At 51.2% G+C, this 15,954-nt stretch overlaps 1 protein-coding gene across 13 annotated transcripts in view; it reads left to right on the top strand.

The window, feature by feature from the left end:
• Dennd1a (DENN domain containing 1A) overlaps nt 1–15,130 on the top strand; it is a 512,715-nt gene extending 497,585 nt beyond the window's left edge. For 5 of the 13 annotated variants that reach the window (XM_046451690.2, XM_058581714.1, XM_058581715.1 and 2 more), the window contains 3 exons: nt 7,459–7,587; nt 10,731–10,986; nt 12,169–15,130. In XM_046451690.2, the coding sequence (XP_046307646.1) occupies nt 7,459–7,587; nt 10,731–10,986; nt 12,169–13,371 (1,588 nt within the window). In that variant the 3' untranslated portion in view covers nt 13,372–15,130. The other 8 variants (XM_058581717.1, XM_058581718.1, XM_058581723.1 and 5 more) reach the window with 5 other exon arrangements.
• The last annotated feature ends 824 nt before the right edge of the window (nt 15,131–15,954 follow it).

Genomic DNA, 15,954 nt, shown 5'->3' with positions numbered 1-15,954 from the left:
CACTTTACATATACCATTTCATTTAGTCCTTGCAGGAAATCTTGGGAGCCAGGTATTATGAGCTCTATTTTATAGAACTAACTGAGACTCCAAGAAGTTGTCACTGCCCTTGGTCACACTGCTAGTTATTAGCAGAGCTGAACTTCAAACACGTCTCTCTAATGCAAGAACCAATGCTCTTAACCAGTCATGTAAGAAGATGTCTGCCCTGTATTGCTAAAGAACTTTCTAAAAGAATTGTACTATTTTATACACCCACCCAAACTGGAATCCCCCAGAAATCTGTGGAGCTGGCATTAGACATCCTCTGAACAAGGAAATGCCCCACAGGCGTGTAGCTGCATACAGCTGGTCAGATCTATACACCAAATGCCCAATCAATGCTGCTGAGGACCCCAAGTATCTGATAAGCTGAATTATACCACGTGACCCAACCCCGGGACCCAGAAGATTAGAAGAAGCTGCCAGAAGCATTTAGTGAGTACTCTGCCCAAAGCCCAGATCTCAGAACACTTGGCATACATCTCTCTTGACCAGTTGCTAGCAAAAAAATGACATGCTTCTTTGGCACGGCAGACATACCTCACTTTCCTCTATGCCAGTTGTTCTGGCTGTTCTTCACAACAGGACAGAGCCCCTTTCCCTCCCGCACAGCCCAGAGCTGCCCTGAGGGTGTGGGTCAGTCATTTGGATGGTGGCCTGGTACATGGGCAGGACTTTGGCATCCAACACTCTCAGGACATCCCGCCACCAACCACCAGCCCTGAGGCTTTGGGCTCCTTGCCGTCTGCTTTTAACACTATGAACATCCCAAGAAGTGTGGTTTGGGAAACTGCCCACAGGAGCCATAGTCACATCCTGAGTTAGCAAAGAACATGGCCTCCCCTCCTGCCTCATCTCTGCAGCCACTGCTGTGGCCTCAGCACTCTGCCCCAACACTCCCCCTCCCATGTCCACAATCTCCCAAGATGCTCCAGATGTAGCACTGACCTACTCTGCTGCAGTTTTCCCTTTGCATCTCATGCCTGCACATACACCAGTGGTCTGCTAGCTCCTCCAAGGCAGGAGCTGTGTGTCCTTTAGCTTTGACTCTCCCACTCCCAAACCAGAACCCAGCCTGGACCTCTGCTCAGAGATGTTTCCTGAATGAATGAGCAAAGGAATTAATAAAGGAAAGTTCCACTTTTAGCACAGCACCCTGGCAAGGGGCAACTTCAATTAACAGCCACAAATATGTAAAGAGCACCTACCATGTGCCAGGTATAATCAGCACTTGAATATTAAACTGCCAGTACCTTGCCTTCCCTGGCCCCATAAGAACCAGGAATTGTGCTCAGCCCCAGGAGCAAACCTCTATGATGCCAGCTGAGCCCTGGGCCCCAGCAGGGAAGGGGCAGCTGTCCTGATGCTACCTACTGGCAGGCTGCCAGGACCCACTGCCTGAGTGGCCAGGAGTCCAAACACCCAAGCAGAAGGTCACAAACCAATTAGCAGGGCAAGAGGCTTCCGACCTGGTTCACACCCCCACTCCACACCAGTGGATTCTAGGCCTTGGAGACAAAGCCAGCCTGAAGCCAGACATGGAGCCTGAGCCAGAATGGAAAAGCATGAACTGCCAAGGAACCCGCTTCCCATCTCAAAGCTCCCATGATCCACAGCAACCCAAGAAAATGCAGGACCCTCTGGTTTCCATTACTTCTCCATGGCCTTGTGGAGGGAAGGACTTTTCCCAGGACCTGTCACCACAGAGAAAGTTCTTTACTGCTGGAAAACTGAGCCTTAAGGATGCTGTAGAAAAGGGCCCTTGCCTCAAGAAGATTTTAGTTGTCTCTGAAAAGCTTTGCCACCCCTACCGAGACCCCAACCTCTCACAGATTCCGTGTCACCATTTCTGAAGGGCACTTGGTTAACTTCCCTGCACCTCTGCCCAAAATACCTTTGCCACCAGTTCATTGTTAGTTCCACTCAACTACAAGGGAGCCAGAGCTGTAGCAGGTGGGACAGTACATCCTGAAGCAGGTTGTGCACCCAGGGCTGCCAAATCCCACGTGCACTGCTCTGTCACTGCTACCACTTACCACGGTCCCCAGAGTTGAAGGACAGTTTTTATGCACAGTCCACAAATGTCTCTTCTTGGTCAAGGAAAGCACCCCGAAGGTGTCCCCATCCCTACCTTCCTTCCAGCACAGCCTAGAGTGTGGTCAGAGGAGCAGAGTCCATGTGCTGTGCTCAGACCTCTCCCTGTGTGACTGTCCACCCGTGGCTTGGAAGTACTTCTCAAGACATGTTGGGGCATAGATCTGGAACTGCAAGACGGGGGTTAGTGACTATTGTTGAATGAATGAACATGTAAGGGAGAAATAATTCATCAGATGCACCAGTGAAAGTCCAAAAGGCATAACCCAGGACATCCGGCCAGTATGGTTTTCTGTTCAACTGCCTGCCACCCTGAGGCCTCATGTCACCCAGCCTTGCCCAGGACTCTCAGTCCTTGTGCCAATCCAAGGCCCCCACCACCTGCCCTTCCAACCCATCCAGCCTCTTCTCTGAACTGTCCAGCCTGAAATCACCTCCCTTGCTGCTCCTCATAGCCACCTCTGGGCCATTGAGCAGCTACTACATGCTCAGGATGAAAAGCTCAGCACCCACACTGCCTTCCTGGGGAGCCTGGGCCAAGATCCTCTGCACAAAAGCCCCAGCTCTTACACTGGGCCACTCAGGAAGGAGCTTTAGTCCCAGTCCAGAGCTTCCTCTGGGTCCTGAGCCATGCTGGTTCCTCCAAAGACCTTCAGTATTACTTCAGAGCCTTTTTCTATTCTTTTACTTACCACTAAGGGTGTGGTCTGGAGCACCAGCCCTGTATCACAGTCCTGGAAAAAAGCCAACAGAATTTCCAGACAAGGCTTCACAGATAATTGCCATGTGCTGATGTGCCCAGCTGAGGACCAACTTGGCCCTGGAAGGCAGGGACCACCAGTACCCAGCATCCGTTGGTTAGCAGGTAAACATGTCACATGGGTGGAAAGTGAGTGTTTGCTTTGCACGAAGCACTCTGCTAGGCCCTCTGCAAGTATTTTCATTTGACTTTTACAGTTCATCTTTCAAAAGAGCCGAAAACTCCATTTCACAGAGAAGCAATTGGGGTCCAGGAAGGTAAAGTGACTTTTCCAAGGTACCCTGGATAAGAAGGAATGAAAAGTGGACGGGCTGGCATTGGCTGGGCAGACAGAACCTGGCCTCATCCTATGGCCTGTCCCTGCTCATCACCCCACCAGGGCCATGTCACCAAGGGGTGATGAGTGGCCAAGCCATTTACAATATGAAGACACTTTGTGCTGGAGTGAAACGATCCTTTAAAAAATGATCACTAGCTCCCCTTCATTACCTCCAGAGACCGAGTCCTGGCTGATTTCTTCCCATCTTTATCTCAAGTACATTTAAATGTCAATTAAATTTGAAATATCTACATTTGTCAGCATTTCATTTTGGGCCAGCGTGACGTGCTGCTGATTTGTCCACGCGATGTGACACATGAAAAAAACTCTCGAGATGCAGATCTTCCTCATTAAAAAATAAGCCAGTGCGATCCGGGTGCAGCAGAGAGCACAGAGCGCCTCCCCGCTTCCTGACGCCGTGTCTCTGACATGGTATTTAAAAAGGAACAGCCTCGCCTGTCACCACTGTCACACGCGCGTGCTAACTGGCGACACGTTAAACCAAACATTAGAAAGGGCTCAGGAGTCATCTGCATGGGAACTCTGCGCCAGCGCTGTGGGCAGAGGCGGGGGCAGCTGTGGGGGCCGCTGGGGTCCGAGCACTGATGGACAGCGGGCTTTTCTTTTGCGCTGAGACATCAGCAGCCCTCGCTGGGGAGCCGAGTTCGCTGTGACCTGCCTTTTCATAGAAGCCCTTTGTGTGTAATAAAATCCAGGCAAGTGGTGGGTGGCAGCCTGCACGGTAGTAGCTGAATTGGGTTAATGAGGAAAGAGGTACACTTTTTTTTTTCCATATTCTGCCTTAAGCTAATAAAAAATTTAAACCTGGACGTTTTCAATGGTTCATCCTTTATCTCTGACAAATATCTGACTGTATGTTTCAGGGGGGAACATGAGCAGCTGAATTTAAATAAGTTTATTTTGAAATCTTACCTTTCATTAAAAGTAGAAGGGGAAATACCCTACCTCTCACTGCATTGTTTCAGATCTGGGAAACTGAAGAGGTAGGAAGACCCCACAGTGGTTTAGAGTCAAGCAAATCCAGATTCAGTTCCCAACTCTGCCTTCAGCTGCTGTGTGACTCCAATAAGGAGCTCCCCATCTCTGGGCCTTGACTTCTTTGTCATAAGGAATTAGTGAAAAATTGTATGCATAGCATTTGGCTTATGAATTCTTCTAGGGTCAATGTGGTCATCCATGTATCCTGGACATGACAAAGCTCTGACCTGTCCAAATCACATGGTAAGGTTCATCCAGGTGCCTTGTTGCTCTTGAGAGAGTAGTCTCCTCCAGAGACACCCTGAGCCACTTGTCAAAGCCACTGCCCCACCAGTCTGGCCCAGCAAGAAAGCCAGCTGCAGGAAGAAGCTGCTTAGTGGGCTGGAAAGCGAGGCTCCCTCTCCTCCTGCTCCTCACTCATACCTGTGCCAGAGACACCGGATCTTGACTATGACCTACACAGCAGCAGCCTGACTTAACGGTGATGCCAAGACCCGTCCAGCACAAAGGACTTTGTTCTTCTGTGAATCCAGAAATTCCTGGCAGGTTTAGTGGCCTTCAGCTGACATACCAGTCTGTGATCTGTGCTTTCCTGTCAAAGTCAGAGGAGGGGCCTTGCTCAGGTGGGTGTTAGAAAGGCATTCACAGTGGATTCAAGGGCCACCTGAGAACCTCATTCCATTTGACCCAGAATTACTGGAGATTAAATACTATCTATGAAGCAGCAAGATGCGCAGCCAGGGAGAACTAACTCTGTCTAAGGAGAAAACTCAGCTGGGAACTCCAGGGAGCTTCCAGGGGCTGCCATTTGGGCTGAGTCTTCAAGATGGAAGATCAGTGCACCATGTGGAGACAGAAGGGCCTAGTGACAAAGGGCACATGACTCAGAAATGGGAAGTCAGTTGAAGTATGCTGGGAGGGCAGAGGGGGCCACAGGGGTGGGCAAGGCCACATGCACTGACCTCCCCTGCATGGAGCCAGGACTTGGCACTGCCTAAGGCAGCCCTCACCCACATACACCCAGCACCTTCCACAAGCCACCCAGAGTGAGGAGGCCTGCTTCCCCCTTACCCTCGCCTGCCCAGGAGCAGTGCTATATGGGGAGAAAGAACGGGTCCCCTAATTTTTAAACAGAGCATCCTGCAAATGTCTGAATATTTTCATTCAATGAATTTACCACATAACTCATTACAGCAAAATTGTAGTTCAGAATGGCAGATTTGCAGGTTTCTGAGAAAGAGATACAGGGACAGCAATTCACAGCAGGGCTCTGGTGACCAAGTGAAGGTGGCCCTTCTGCTATGTGCATTCGCTATGGAGCTGGGGTGCTCCAAGGCTGGTCTGTTCATGCTTCTGCCAGCCAGGTCCTCCTCCTGCCCTCTCCACTGAGACCACAGCAAAGTACTCTCCCAGGTGATACCCACTATAGTCTAGGAATGGCCAATGTGTGTCCCATCCCTCTCAGCCATGGAGTGGCCTGGGAGCTTAGGGGAGCCGAACAGCGTGACCTGCCCCTTCCTGGTGTCTGACCCTGGGCTAGCAGCTTCCCTTGTTAAGCTTCAACCTCCACTTCAGTTTAAGGACAAAACTCTACCCAGCCGGCCTGCAGGGGTGATAAGAAGAAATGAGGGCACAGAGCTGAAAGGCTTGGTGGCTTTGAATGACAACCAGATTAGCACCAGCGATGGTGGGTCGCAGCACAGCCCAGTCCCAGCACTCGCCTGGACAGCTACCGCCCCTCCTTTACCCTCCGGCTGTAGTTCTCACATGCTTGTCTTAGACAGGTTACCCTTCCTGAAATAAAACCTTAAAGGGACCCATGCCATCATGTAAAGTGCAAGAAGACACTGCTTTGGCTGGAGTGAAGGAAGAGGAGCAAGCTCTGCTCAGCACCCTCTCTCCATGCATCCCAAACTTCACCATCGCCTCCCAGGAATCCTCCGAGCAAGCCCAGCCCACAGAGTGGGGCAGACCTGGAACATGGAGCCCCGGCACATGGCTAGAGCAGCAGCTGCGGCAGAATGGGGTTTGAACCTCGGTCCTCCAGGTCCCGCTCCCCTTTCCCAGCACCCGCCTCTCTTGGGCCTGGTCAGTATATAATTCATAGGAGCCCGGCGTGGCATTTCTCTGGGCTGCGTGTGTGTTTGTTTATAGAGGTAGAGCTCACAGGTGGCTGACAAGGGAGATGTATTTTTTATAACGATGAATATTTAATTTCCACATCACAGATGAAAAAGACTCTCTGAAGAAGCATCCGAGGGAGACTCCAGAGAGCAGCGCTAATCAGAAAAGGGTTTTCTCTCGAGGGCTCTTCCGCGTGGCTCACTTTTTTCTTTTCACTTCTTTTTTTATTTTTCATTTTTTCCCTGATTATTGAAGTAGATATACTCATTGTAAAAAAATAAGAAGCAGGAGGGGGATCACCCATAATCCCACAAGCTATTATTGACATTTAAGCACTTACCTCTCCAGTCTGTTTTCTGTGCATTTTTCCATAAGGAGATGAGAGAGCACGCAGTACAGCCGTCCCTCGGTGTCCTCTGGGAATTGGTTCCAGATACCAAAACCCAGAGATGCTCAAGTTCCTTATACAAAATGGCATAATGTTCACATAGAGCCTGTCCAACCCTCCCCCGTGCTAGAGTATTTACTATATCCAATCTAGGGTAAATGTTAGACAAGTAATTGTTACGCCATATTGTTTAGGGAATAATATGACAAGAAAAAAAGTTGTGTATATTCAGTACAGACAGGTTTTTTTTTTTTTTCCAAATTTTTGTAGCTGCAGTTGGTTGAATCTGCTGATGTGGAACCTACAGATAATGTAGGGCCAACCGTAAAAATTGCAATTCTGCATTGACTTTTAAATGTTCCTTAATAAACATTAAGTTTAATAGGAGGAAGATGTTAAGCCAACTGTTCCAGATTCCTATTGTGGAGAATTTGGGGGCTTTCATGTTTTCATATTATAAACAGAGCAGTGGTGACCATGTTGGGTGAAATTCTTCGTTACATTTCAGGTTACCTCAGCAGAAGTGGGATGACTTGGTCACAGATGACTGATCACAAGTTAAGGCTCTTGACACATATGGGAAACCCAGTTTCTTTTTTGCTTGGGACCAGCCTCCTCACCTTGGTGCCTGTCGGGCCCCATGCCCCTGGCCTTTTCCTTTCACCTGCCACATGGAGTTCTAACTTGTCCCTAACTGCCTGTTCTCTTCTCTCTTGTCTTCCTCTGCCCCAGCCTGGTAAAGCCCTTGCGACACTATGCAGTCTTCCTCTCCGAGGACTCCTCTGACGATGAATGCCAGCGGGAAGAGGCCCCAAGCGCTGGCTTCACCGAAAGCTTTTTCTTCTCTGCTCCCTTTGAATGGTCTCTCCTTCCTTCTTCCAGTTCCCCAGGCTCAGCTTGGTGACTCTTGGGGCTGCATGGGGGCATAGGGGGACTGTTGTGCTTGCTCTTGTGTGGGGGGAGGGGGGCTTGGAGCTGCTGCGTGCCAACTGCTCCAGGGCCAACTTACAGAGTGGGCGCCACTTCCATGGGCCTCTTCTCAGGGCATCCATTCTGCCAGCCCCACTGGGACTGTGACAGCGGAAGGAGGCGTCAGGTAATGCAGGAACATCCCCATTCCTTATAAGGGGAAAATGAAATTGCTTGTTAATGAAACTGGTGGTCACAATGAGCCTGGTTGCTGATCCCTGAGTCTTCCTTATCTCAGCACATCTTGAAAAGCCATGGAGATAGGAAGTCAGATTTTAAGTTTCAAAAAAAAGTAAATAATATGAAATGCATTATAAATACCAGCATATCCAAATGTTCTGATCCACCTTTTTTTTTTTTCCCATACTGGGGATGGCACCTAGGACCTTGCTACACAAGCACTAAACCACACCCTCTACCTGACTTTTTAAAGACATTTTTAACATTATTGTTTATAACATAAATATCATACTAATTACAAATAGCTTTTTTTTTGTAAAATCTACCTTCAAAAACTAAAATAAAACAAGAGCCAGGTGCATGGCACACTCCTGTAATCCCAGCTGCTCGGGAGGCTGAGGCAGGAGGATCACAAGTTTGAAGCCAGCCTGGGCAACTTATGAGACCCTCAGTAACTTAGCGAGATCCTGTCTCAAAATAAAAAAAGTGGGCTGGGGATGTAGCTCAGTGGTAGAGTATCTCTGAATTCAATTCCAGAAAGAGAGAAAGAGAGAGTTCAGAAGGTTCATCTACCCCAAAATTAATTTTTTTGTAGTGCCCCCTTTGCCATTTCTTGTCCCTCCACCCACAAGAGCTGGGACTGAGCATAGTGATGTCCATTGTCTGTTTTTATTTAACAAGGTTGTATGAGTGTTTTCATTGGGAGCTTTTAAGGATGGGAATGGCCTTTGCTGTGTGTCCACGTGTCCACAGCCTTCCAGGAAGTGGGCTGCTTGGCCATTTTGCAAAGTGAGCCTTTTCTCCCTCCATCCCCCTCACTGCCCCTTTTCCCAAACCCCAGCAGAAGTCCCCAGTGTCAAGTCCTTCTCCCCGGGCTGGGCCTGTGGATTATTCCAGGGACTTTAAAGTGCCTCCTGCCACTGCCCCATGGAGTAGGTGCCTTGGACCTTTCCAGTCACCAACTCACCTGTGATCACAGGCAGAACAACTTCTTCCAGAGTCCTCACTTAAAAAGTGGCCACCTGAGCCAGTATTGCCCAAACTTCAAAGACCACCTTTTCTGTACATGAATCTTTTTTAAAATTTTTCTTCTAAATGCCTTAAGAATTAGCCTCGTCTTAAACAATATCTATAATAACATAGGCTATTATTTCTAATGTTAATTTGAATCAAGATAGAACCATTGGAATAGGAAATGTACATCCAGGTATCAACTTTAAAATCACCTTGGAGGGGTCTGGGGATACAGCTCAGTTGCTTGCCACACATGTACAAGGCCCTGGGTTTAATCCCCAGCACCACACACACACACACACACAATTATTTGGAGGAGAAGGCGGCCCGCCTGGGGACAACCCAGGGGCTCTCCCACCACTGGTCCAGCATGTTGAGTCCATGTCCTACCCCATCACATTCTCTTTAATGCCAACATTATTGAAATAATGGTTAATGCTCATTTCTTTAGCCCATGACTTCAGGTCAGTACAGGCCTTTGTGTGTGTGTTTAAAAAGGAACTAGCTCATCCTAACTCAAAACAAAATATTGGTCAAAAAGACACTATTTCTTCAAGTTTAGGAAGCACATGGACTTTTCTTTATCCTTTTCACTGTGTCCAAACTTGATTAGAGAGTCTCTAATTCCTTGATCAGATGACTTGGCCTGAGTGAGGGAAGGACTTTTGGAGTTTCTCAAACTTGGCTTCCTTTCTACCTCTGGCTTGGTGCTGTGAGATACAGTGAGTTATTTCACTTCTCTAAGCTTCCATTCCCTCATCTCCAGGGTGGGGGTGTAAGTCCTGCTTCATGGGTTGCTTCATTGAGTTAGTGAGGGCTTACAATCTGATGGGATCCCTGCCAACAGTTGGGTCTATTTGTTGAGCCCTCCAGGGACTATCCCTGCCTGGCTTCTTCTTTGAACCTACTCTTGACCAGCAGGTGGCGCCCTCCTTCCACTTGATATCTGAGCCCAGTCCTGCCTAACCAAGGGCCTCAGTTAGCCCCCCGCCTTGTAGTTAGAGGAGGCAGGACACTGCTCTGGCCAGGGGTGCTAAGTAAGGGTTTACCCATGTGCTGACTTCTAGTGTACCCACTGATGCCCTGGGATCAGATCATGGGAAAGAAGATGAAAGGAACCTGGCTTGCTTGCAACTTCCAATATGCAAGTATACAGAAAGCTGTCAGTACAAGCCCTGGTGATAGCAGCACTCACTGGTGGGTTGTCACCAGCTTCTGCATACCTTCTATATGCCAGGCACTGCATTTGCTCATGTAGTCACCACTACCACCTGAGAAGATGAGGCTCAGAATGTTTAAGTGACTTGCCCAACTTCCCACAAGAGATGGCATGACCAGAACTGGAACTGAGCCCAATACAAGCCAAGGCCCGCATAGTCCCTCTGAGGATCCCAGGGCAGTGTAGACAGCTGCCCTCTTGATTTTCTCCAGGTCTGCTCCCCATAATCCATTCACAGCCAATTCTGTAGCTACTTGTCAGTCACCAATGAAGGAGCAGGATGGGGAACCTACAGATTCCTCTTCCAGTCCTGCCCTTTTCTTGTAGCCCAATATATGAAAACACACAGGGAGAACTAAGTGGACCTCTGCTGTGCAAGGAGAGCCAGGCCACAGAGCAAGCAGCAGAGCCAAATTTACCCCCAGGTGGCTCAGACCACAAGCTTGCCCCCTTGCTGCTGCCTGGCCCCAGCCCACATGGAGCCCCAAGACTCTCCTGTCCCAGTGGTTCCCAGGCATGGTCCTGCAGGCCTTGGTGCTTTTAGGGTCTGGGAACTGACTGCTCTTCCCATGGACACCCTGGGTGGGAGAGGAAGAGTCCAGCGCACTCTGTCTCCTTTCAGGCCGCAGCCATATCGGACACTCAAGGAGTCAGACAGTGCAGGAGATGAGGCAGAGAGTCCAGAACAGCCAGCACGGGAACCCAGGGGTCCTGTCCCAGCTCCACCTGACCGGGCTGCCAGCATCGACCTCCTGGAAGACGTCTTCAACAACCTGGACATGGAGGCCCCCCTGCAGCCACTGGGCCAGGCCAAGAGCTTGGAGGATCTTCGGGCCCCCAAAGACCTGCGGGAGCAGCCAGGAACTTTTGACTATCAGGTATGGTACAAATAGGGCAGGGTATCCACCAGGTACCTTCCACACATAGGACAGATCCCTGCCCCCCAAGTCACAGTAGATGAGACAAGAAACAAACTGATTTTCCTGAGGACCTCAGCCAATGCTCAGACTATGATTCCAAACTCTGCCTGGTGGACCAGTAGCCACATCACCCTGACAGTGAGCCTGAAGAAGATGCTAGCCCACTTCCTTTGGTGTATCACAGCAATGGGCTGGTGCTCCAGGTTTGGCCCCCACCCCCAGTGGAACTAGAATTGATTCCATCCCCGCCATGTCTCCTTGGAAGAGCCTAATGGATCAGATTCTTCTATTTCTGTGTGATCACTGATCTCCCATTGTGACTTCCAACCCATTGCATTCCTTCTCTGTGCTAATTTTGTAGTTACTGGGTCACACTGTGGAGTTCACAAGTTCCCACATGTCCCATAATTCATGTATGCTCCCCTCTGGACATGAGGTAGCTGAGGCCAAGAGAAGGAGAGTGAGCTGTCCAAGTCAAGTAGCTTGGAAATGGCAGAGCCAGGACTGGAATCTAGTCCTCCTGATTCCTCCCCTACTATGTACCTTCAACCAGGCCCCAAGCCTTATTTGCCCTCTCAGGTATGATCAAAGTGCCACATGCTCTGAAAAGTTAAAAAGACCAGACCAGCCAGGCACAATGGCACACACCTGTAATCCCATTAACTTGGGAGGCTAAAGCAGGAGGATCAAAAGTTCAAGATCAGCCTTGGCAATTTAGCAAGACCCTCAGCAACTCAATGAGACCTTGTCTCAAAATATAAAAAGGTCTGGGGATGTACCTCAGTAGAATAGCACCCCTAGGTTCAATTCCCAATACCAAAAAAGTGAGGGGGAAGGCCAGGCCAGTGGGTGGTCAGTAGAGGTAATCATTTTCCCAAGACCAATTGACAACCACTAGTATAAAAGGACAAGAGCTGCCTCTCAAGTCCCTTTGTGCCACAATGAGAGACCTGGGCTCTCTGCTGGTTACCTGGGATGAGCCCCTGACTGACCCAGGTCCCAGGAGCTAATTGGACACATGCCTAGCAGCACCATTCCAGTGCCTGCTCAGCACTCAGGAGGGATGGGAATGGGCATGCATTTCTCCTGTCTTCCCTGGGCCAGTCTGTGGTCACCACCTCCCTTCTTCCCTCCCAACAGAGGCTTGACCTGGGCAGGAGCGAAAGGAGCCTTGGGATGGCAGTAGCCTTGAAGCTTGCCCACCCATACAACAAGCTCTGGAGCCTGGGCCAGGATGACATGGCCATCCCCAGCAAGCCCCCTGCTGCCTCCCCTGAGAAGCCCTCAGCCCTGCTTGGGAGCTCCCCGGCCCCGCCTCACAGGCCCCAGACCCAGGACAACAACCTGAACCCCAGCAACAAGGAGGAGGCTCCCACCCCGACTTCAGGCAGTATCACCATTCCCCGGCCACAGGGCAGGAAGACCCCAGAGCTGGGCATTGTGCCTCCACCACCCACTGCCCGCCTGGCCAAGCTCCAGGCTGCCAGTGGCACCCTCGGGGACTTTTCTGCAGAGCGACTACAGACAGATCGGGAAAAGCGAGCTGCCCCAAGCCCAGCCCTATTCCCAGGGCTTCTCCCCAGTGTTGCCCCCCAAGGCCCCACAGAACTCCTGCAGCCACTCAGCCCAGCCCCAGGGGCTCCAGGCACAGGCAGCGATGCCCTGCTCGCCCTCCTGGACCCCCTTAACACAGCCTGGTCAGGCAGCACTGTCCCGCCATACCCTGCTGCCCCAAATATGGCCACCCCATTCACCCCACAGTTCAGCTTCCCCCCCATGGGGACCCCTACCCCTTTCCCACAGCCACCGCTCAACCCCTTTGTCCCATCTGTGCCAGCAGTACCACCCACCCTGCCTTTGAGTTCTACACCTTCCAGGCCTTTCGGGGCCCCTCCAGCTTCTCTGGGGCCGGCTTTTGCACCCAGCCTACTACTGTCCAATTCTGGCTTCTGTACCCCTCATAGGTCTCAGCCAAACCTGTCTGCCCTCTCCATGCCCAATCTCTTTGGCCAGGTGCCCGTGGGCGCCCACACCAGTCCCCTGCAGCCACTCGGCCCTCCAGTAGTTGCCCCGTCAAGGATTCGAACATTGCCCCTGGCCCGCTCAAGTGCCAGGTCTGCTGAGGCCAAGCAGGGGCTAACTCTGAGACATGGAGACCCCCCACTCCTGCCTCCCAGACCCTGTCAGGGCCTGGAGCCAGCACTGCAGCCCTCTGCTCCTCCAAAGGCCAGAGACCCCTTTGAGGATTTGTTACGGAAAACCAAGCAAGATGTGAGCCCAGCCCCAGCCCCAGCCCCAGGCTCCGTGGAGCAGCTCAGGAAACAGTGGGAGACATTTGAATGAGATATCCTGAGGGTTAGGGCCAGCTGGGCCCAAGTGCTGCCATCCAGTGTGCGGCTCCCCTCTGCCCAGGTTCTGCTGGTGGGAAGGGATGGGACCTGCTCTCTACCCTCCCCCTCCACACTACCCATCTCTGAGGTCCAGCCCTGGGGAACGGTGCCAGTCGCAGCCTGGGAACTATCCCAGCTCCTAGGCGCCCGTCCTACCTTACTCCCATCCTCCTCAGCACCCTGCTTGGGTTTTGCACTAGAGAGGTCAACAGGGTGGCCACTGCCCAGACCCCTCCTGCTCACTGTCTCTTCAGAGACACCCATGCAGCCATGAGGTTCAAGGCTGCTTCTCTGAAGCCCAGAACTCCTGTCTGTCCTTTGACCATCCCAGCACCCCCAACAGGCACAGGTGTCGGTATCACCCAGCTTGTCTGCACCAGTATAGATGGCTTCAGGGCTGGAAGTCAGGGCCCCTCCTGGACTGGAGGAAATCCCTGGTGGTCATCTCCAAACCCCTTCTAGCAATACTGCACTCATGCTTTCATGAGTCTGCCCCAAGCCCCAAACTTCGGTTGTTTCCACGAGCCAAGGGAACTCGGGGCCACTTTTGATGGCCAAACCCAGCCCCAACCAGCTCAGCAGGGGGTCTGGGAGCACCAGCAACTCTTGATTTGTAGAAGAAAAAAAGAAGCCCACAAATCCAAGTATCAGAAGTCAGCTGTCATCCCCATACCTCTGAATTCTCCTGTGTCTCCAATCACTGTCAAAGCTGGGACTTGGCTGAGCCTCCTAACACTTGGGGCTTCGAGGGCAGAGTTGAGCAGCAGCAACCCAGATTCCTGCTCACAGGCCAAGCCTAATGCCACAGACAGATGCCTGGGCTCCCTGGAGCAGGGACGCCCCTTGAAGGACTTTCATGGAATGGACAAATGTGCCCCTCTTAGCCTGGGGCAGGAGGAAGCCTAGAAACCAGCCCCTCCCACCTGCCTCAAGCTTCGCGCCAGCACAGAAATTCCTAAGGCCAAAGTTAAATTGAAATATTTTGTTATTGTTTCTTTTATCTTTCTTTTCTTTTTTACTTTATTGATTTGATAAATCTTGAAAACTGATTCCTTTCAATAAACCAAGTTAAAATAAGACCCAACCATTTAAGAAAACAACCATCTGAGACATACAGGAAATTGTGAGCATTTTGACCTGATTTCTCATTTCCTATTTGTGAATGGTCAGACACAGTCCCTCTCCCCTCTGCCTGGGTGTGTCTGACAGGGTCAAAAGGGTCCCTGGAGGTCCCCATCACTCCAGGGAGCTTCCTCCACATCTGAGAGGCTGGGAAGCCACTGCCACTGCTCATAAGTCAGTGATGCCTGGCCTCCTGAGTCATTTGACCCCAGAATAACAAGTTTCTCCTATCTTGGTAATGTTCTGTGGTTGCTGGGGAGCCAGGTCTCACCTGGGCCACATGGGTCCCTCCTTCAGGCACTCAGGTGTATCGGCACAAGTCCCAGTTCCACTCCTCTGCCCTGGGCAGACTCCAGGCCCCATTAAGGACAGGGAAGCCCCCCACAGAGGGGGCAGAAGATGAACAGAGGCACTGGGTGGCCCAGGAAGCAGAAGGCACCCCGCAGTTCCCCTGGTTGTGCTGGGTGGCTGCTGTCATGTGCTCCCTGTTCACATGAGCACCGATGTCTTCTTCGCTGGCTGGACGGAATTTACAAACCCAAGGATGAACTTTGTGTGAATTCAATAAAGTCTTGGGGAAAAGGCTGGAATACTTGTGTCCTTGAAGGAAGCTCTGGGGGAGGGGAAGCCCCCTGAGCAGACCCTTAGCCATCTTCTCCATCCCTCATACAAAGGTGGAGGCCAGGTGAGGGGCAGAATTTGCCCTTGGCCAACTCCAACACCTGTGCCCATGGAGCTCTGAGCCAGTTACCCACTTCCCTCCAGGCAGAGCATGGTGTGGACTGGTGACAGTCCACACAGTCCTGCTGGGAACACGAAGCAGGGATACAGCCACCAACAGTGCCAAGGGCACCCAGGCTTCAGGACAGAACAAGTTCAAAGAGACACCTGGAAAGTCACCCCCACAGATCTCTCACCAGCAAGGGCAGAGCCTTGGATTGGACAGTGCCCTAGTTGGGCACTAAAGTTTGGAGGAGAGATCTAGACCAGTCACCCACAGTGGCCAATGTCACCAAAATTAAGTTGAAATGTGATTTGTCTATATGTTGGCATTCCACGTGAAGTGTCTCTTCTAAGAAGTCTGCAGCTAGCACAGGTTTCAAATCTAGGACTTCGGTAACCCATCTGAGGGGCCAACTTGCCCTCTCCTCTCCCAGGGTCATACAAAGACCTAGGGAAAGGCAGCCCCATCTCCTACAGGATAAGGCCAAACAGCCTGGTGTTCAGGGCTCTCAGCTTCAACTGAGCCTCAAGTGCCCCCAATCCTATGCCTTCTAGAGATGGCTGAGACCTCAAGGGGCGCCAGGTAAAGTCAGCCTCCAACTTCGAAGCGTAAAATATGTGGTCTGGCCTTGGCACTTGGAGCCCACAATCACAGAAGGTGCTAGCCTGGGAAACGAGGACGAAAGAGCAC

Source organism: Marmota monax, unplaced genomic scaffold (assembly GCF_021218885.2).
Source record: "Marmota monax isolate L192 unplaced genomic scaffold, Marmota_monax_Labrador192_F-V1.1 WCK01_AAM20220418_F8-fsc00020, whole genome shotgun sequence".
Lineage (NCBI taxonomy): Eukaryota > Metazoa > Chordata > Mammalia > Rodentia > Sciuridae > Marmota > Marmota monax.
Note: the sequence above shows the minus strand (reverse complement) of the source record. Positions and strands in the feature narration are given on the sequence as shown.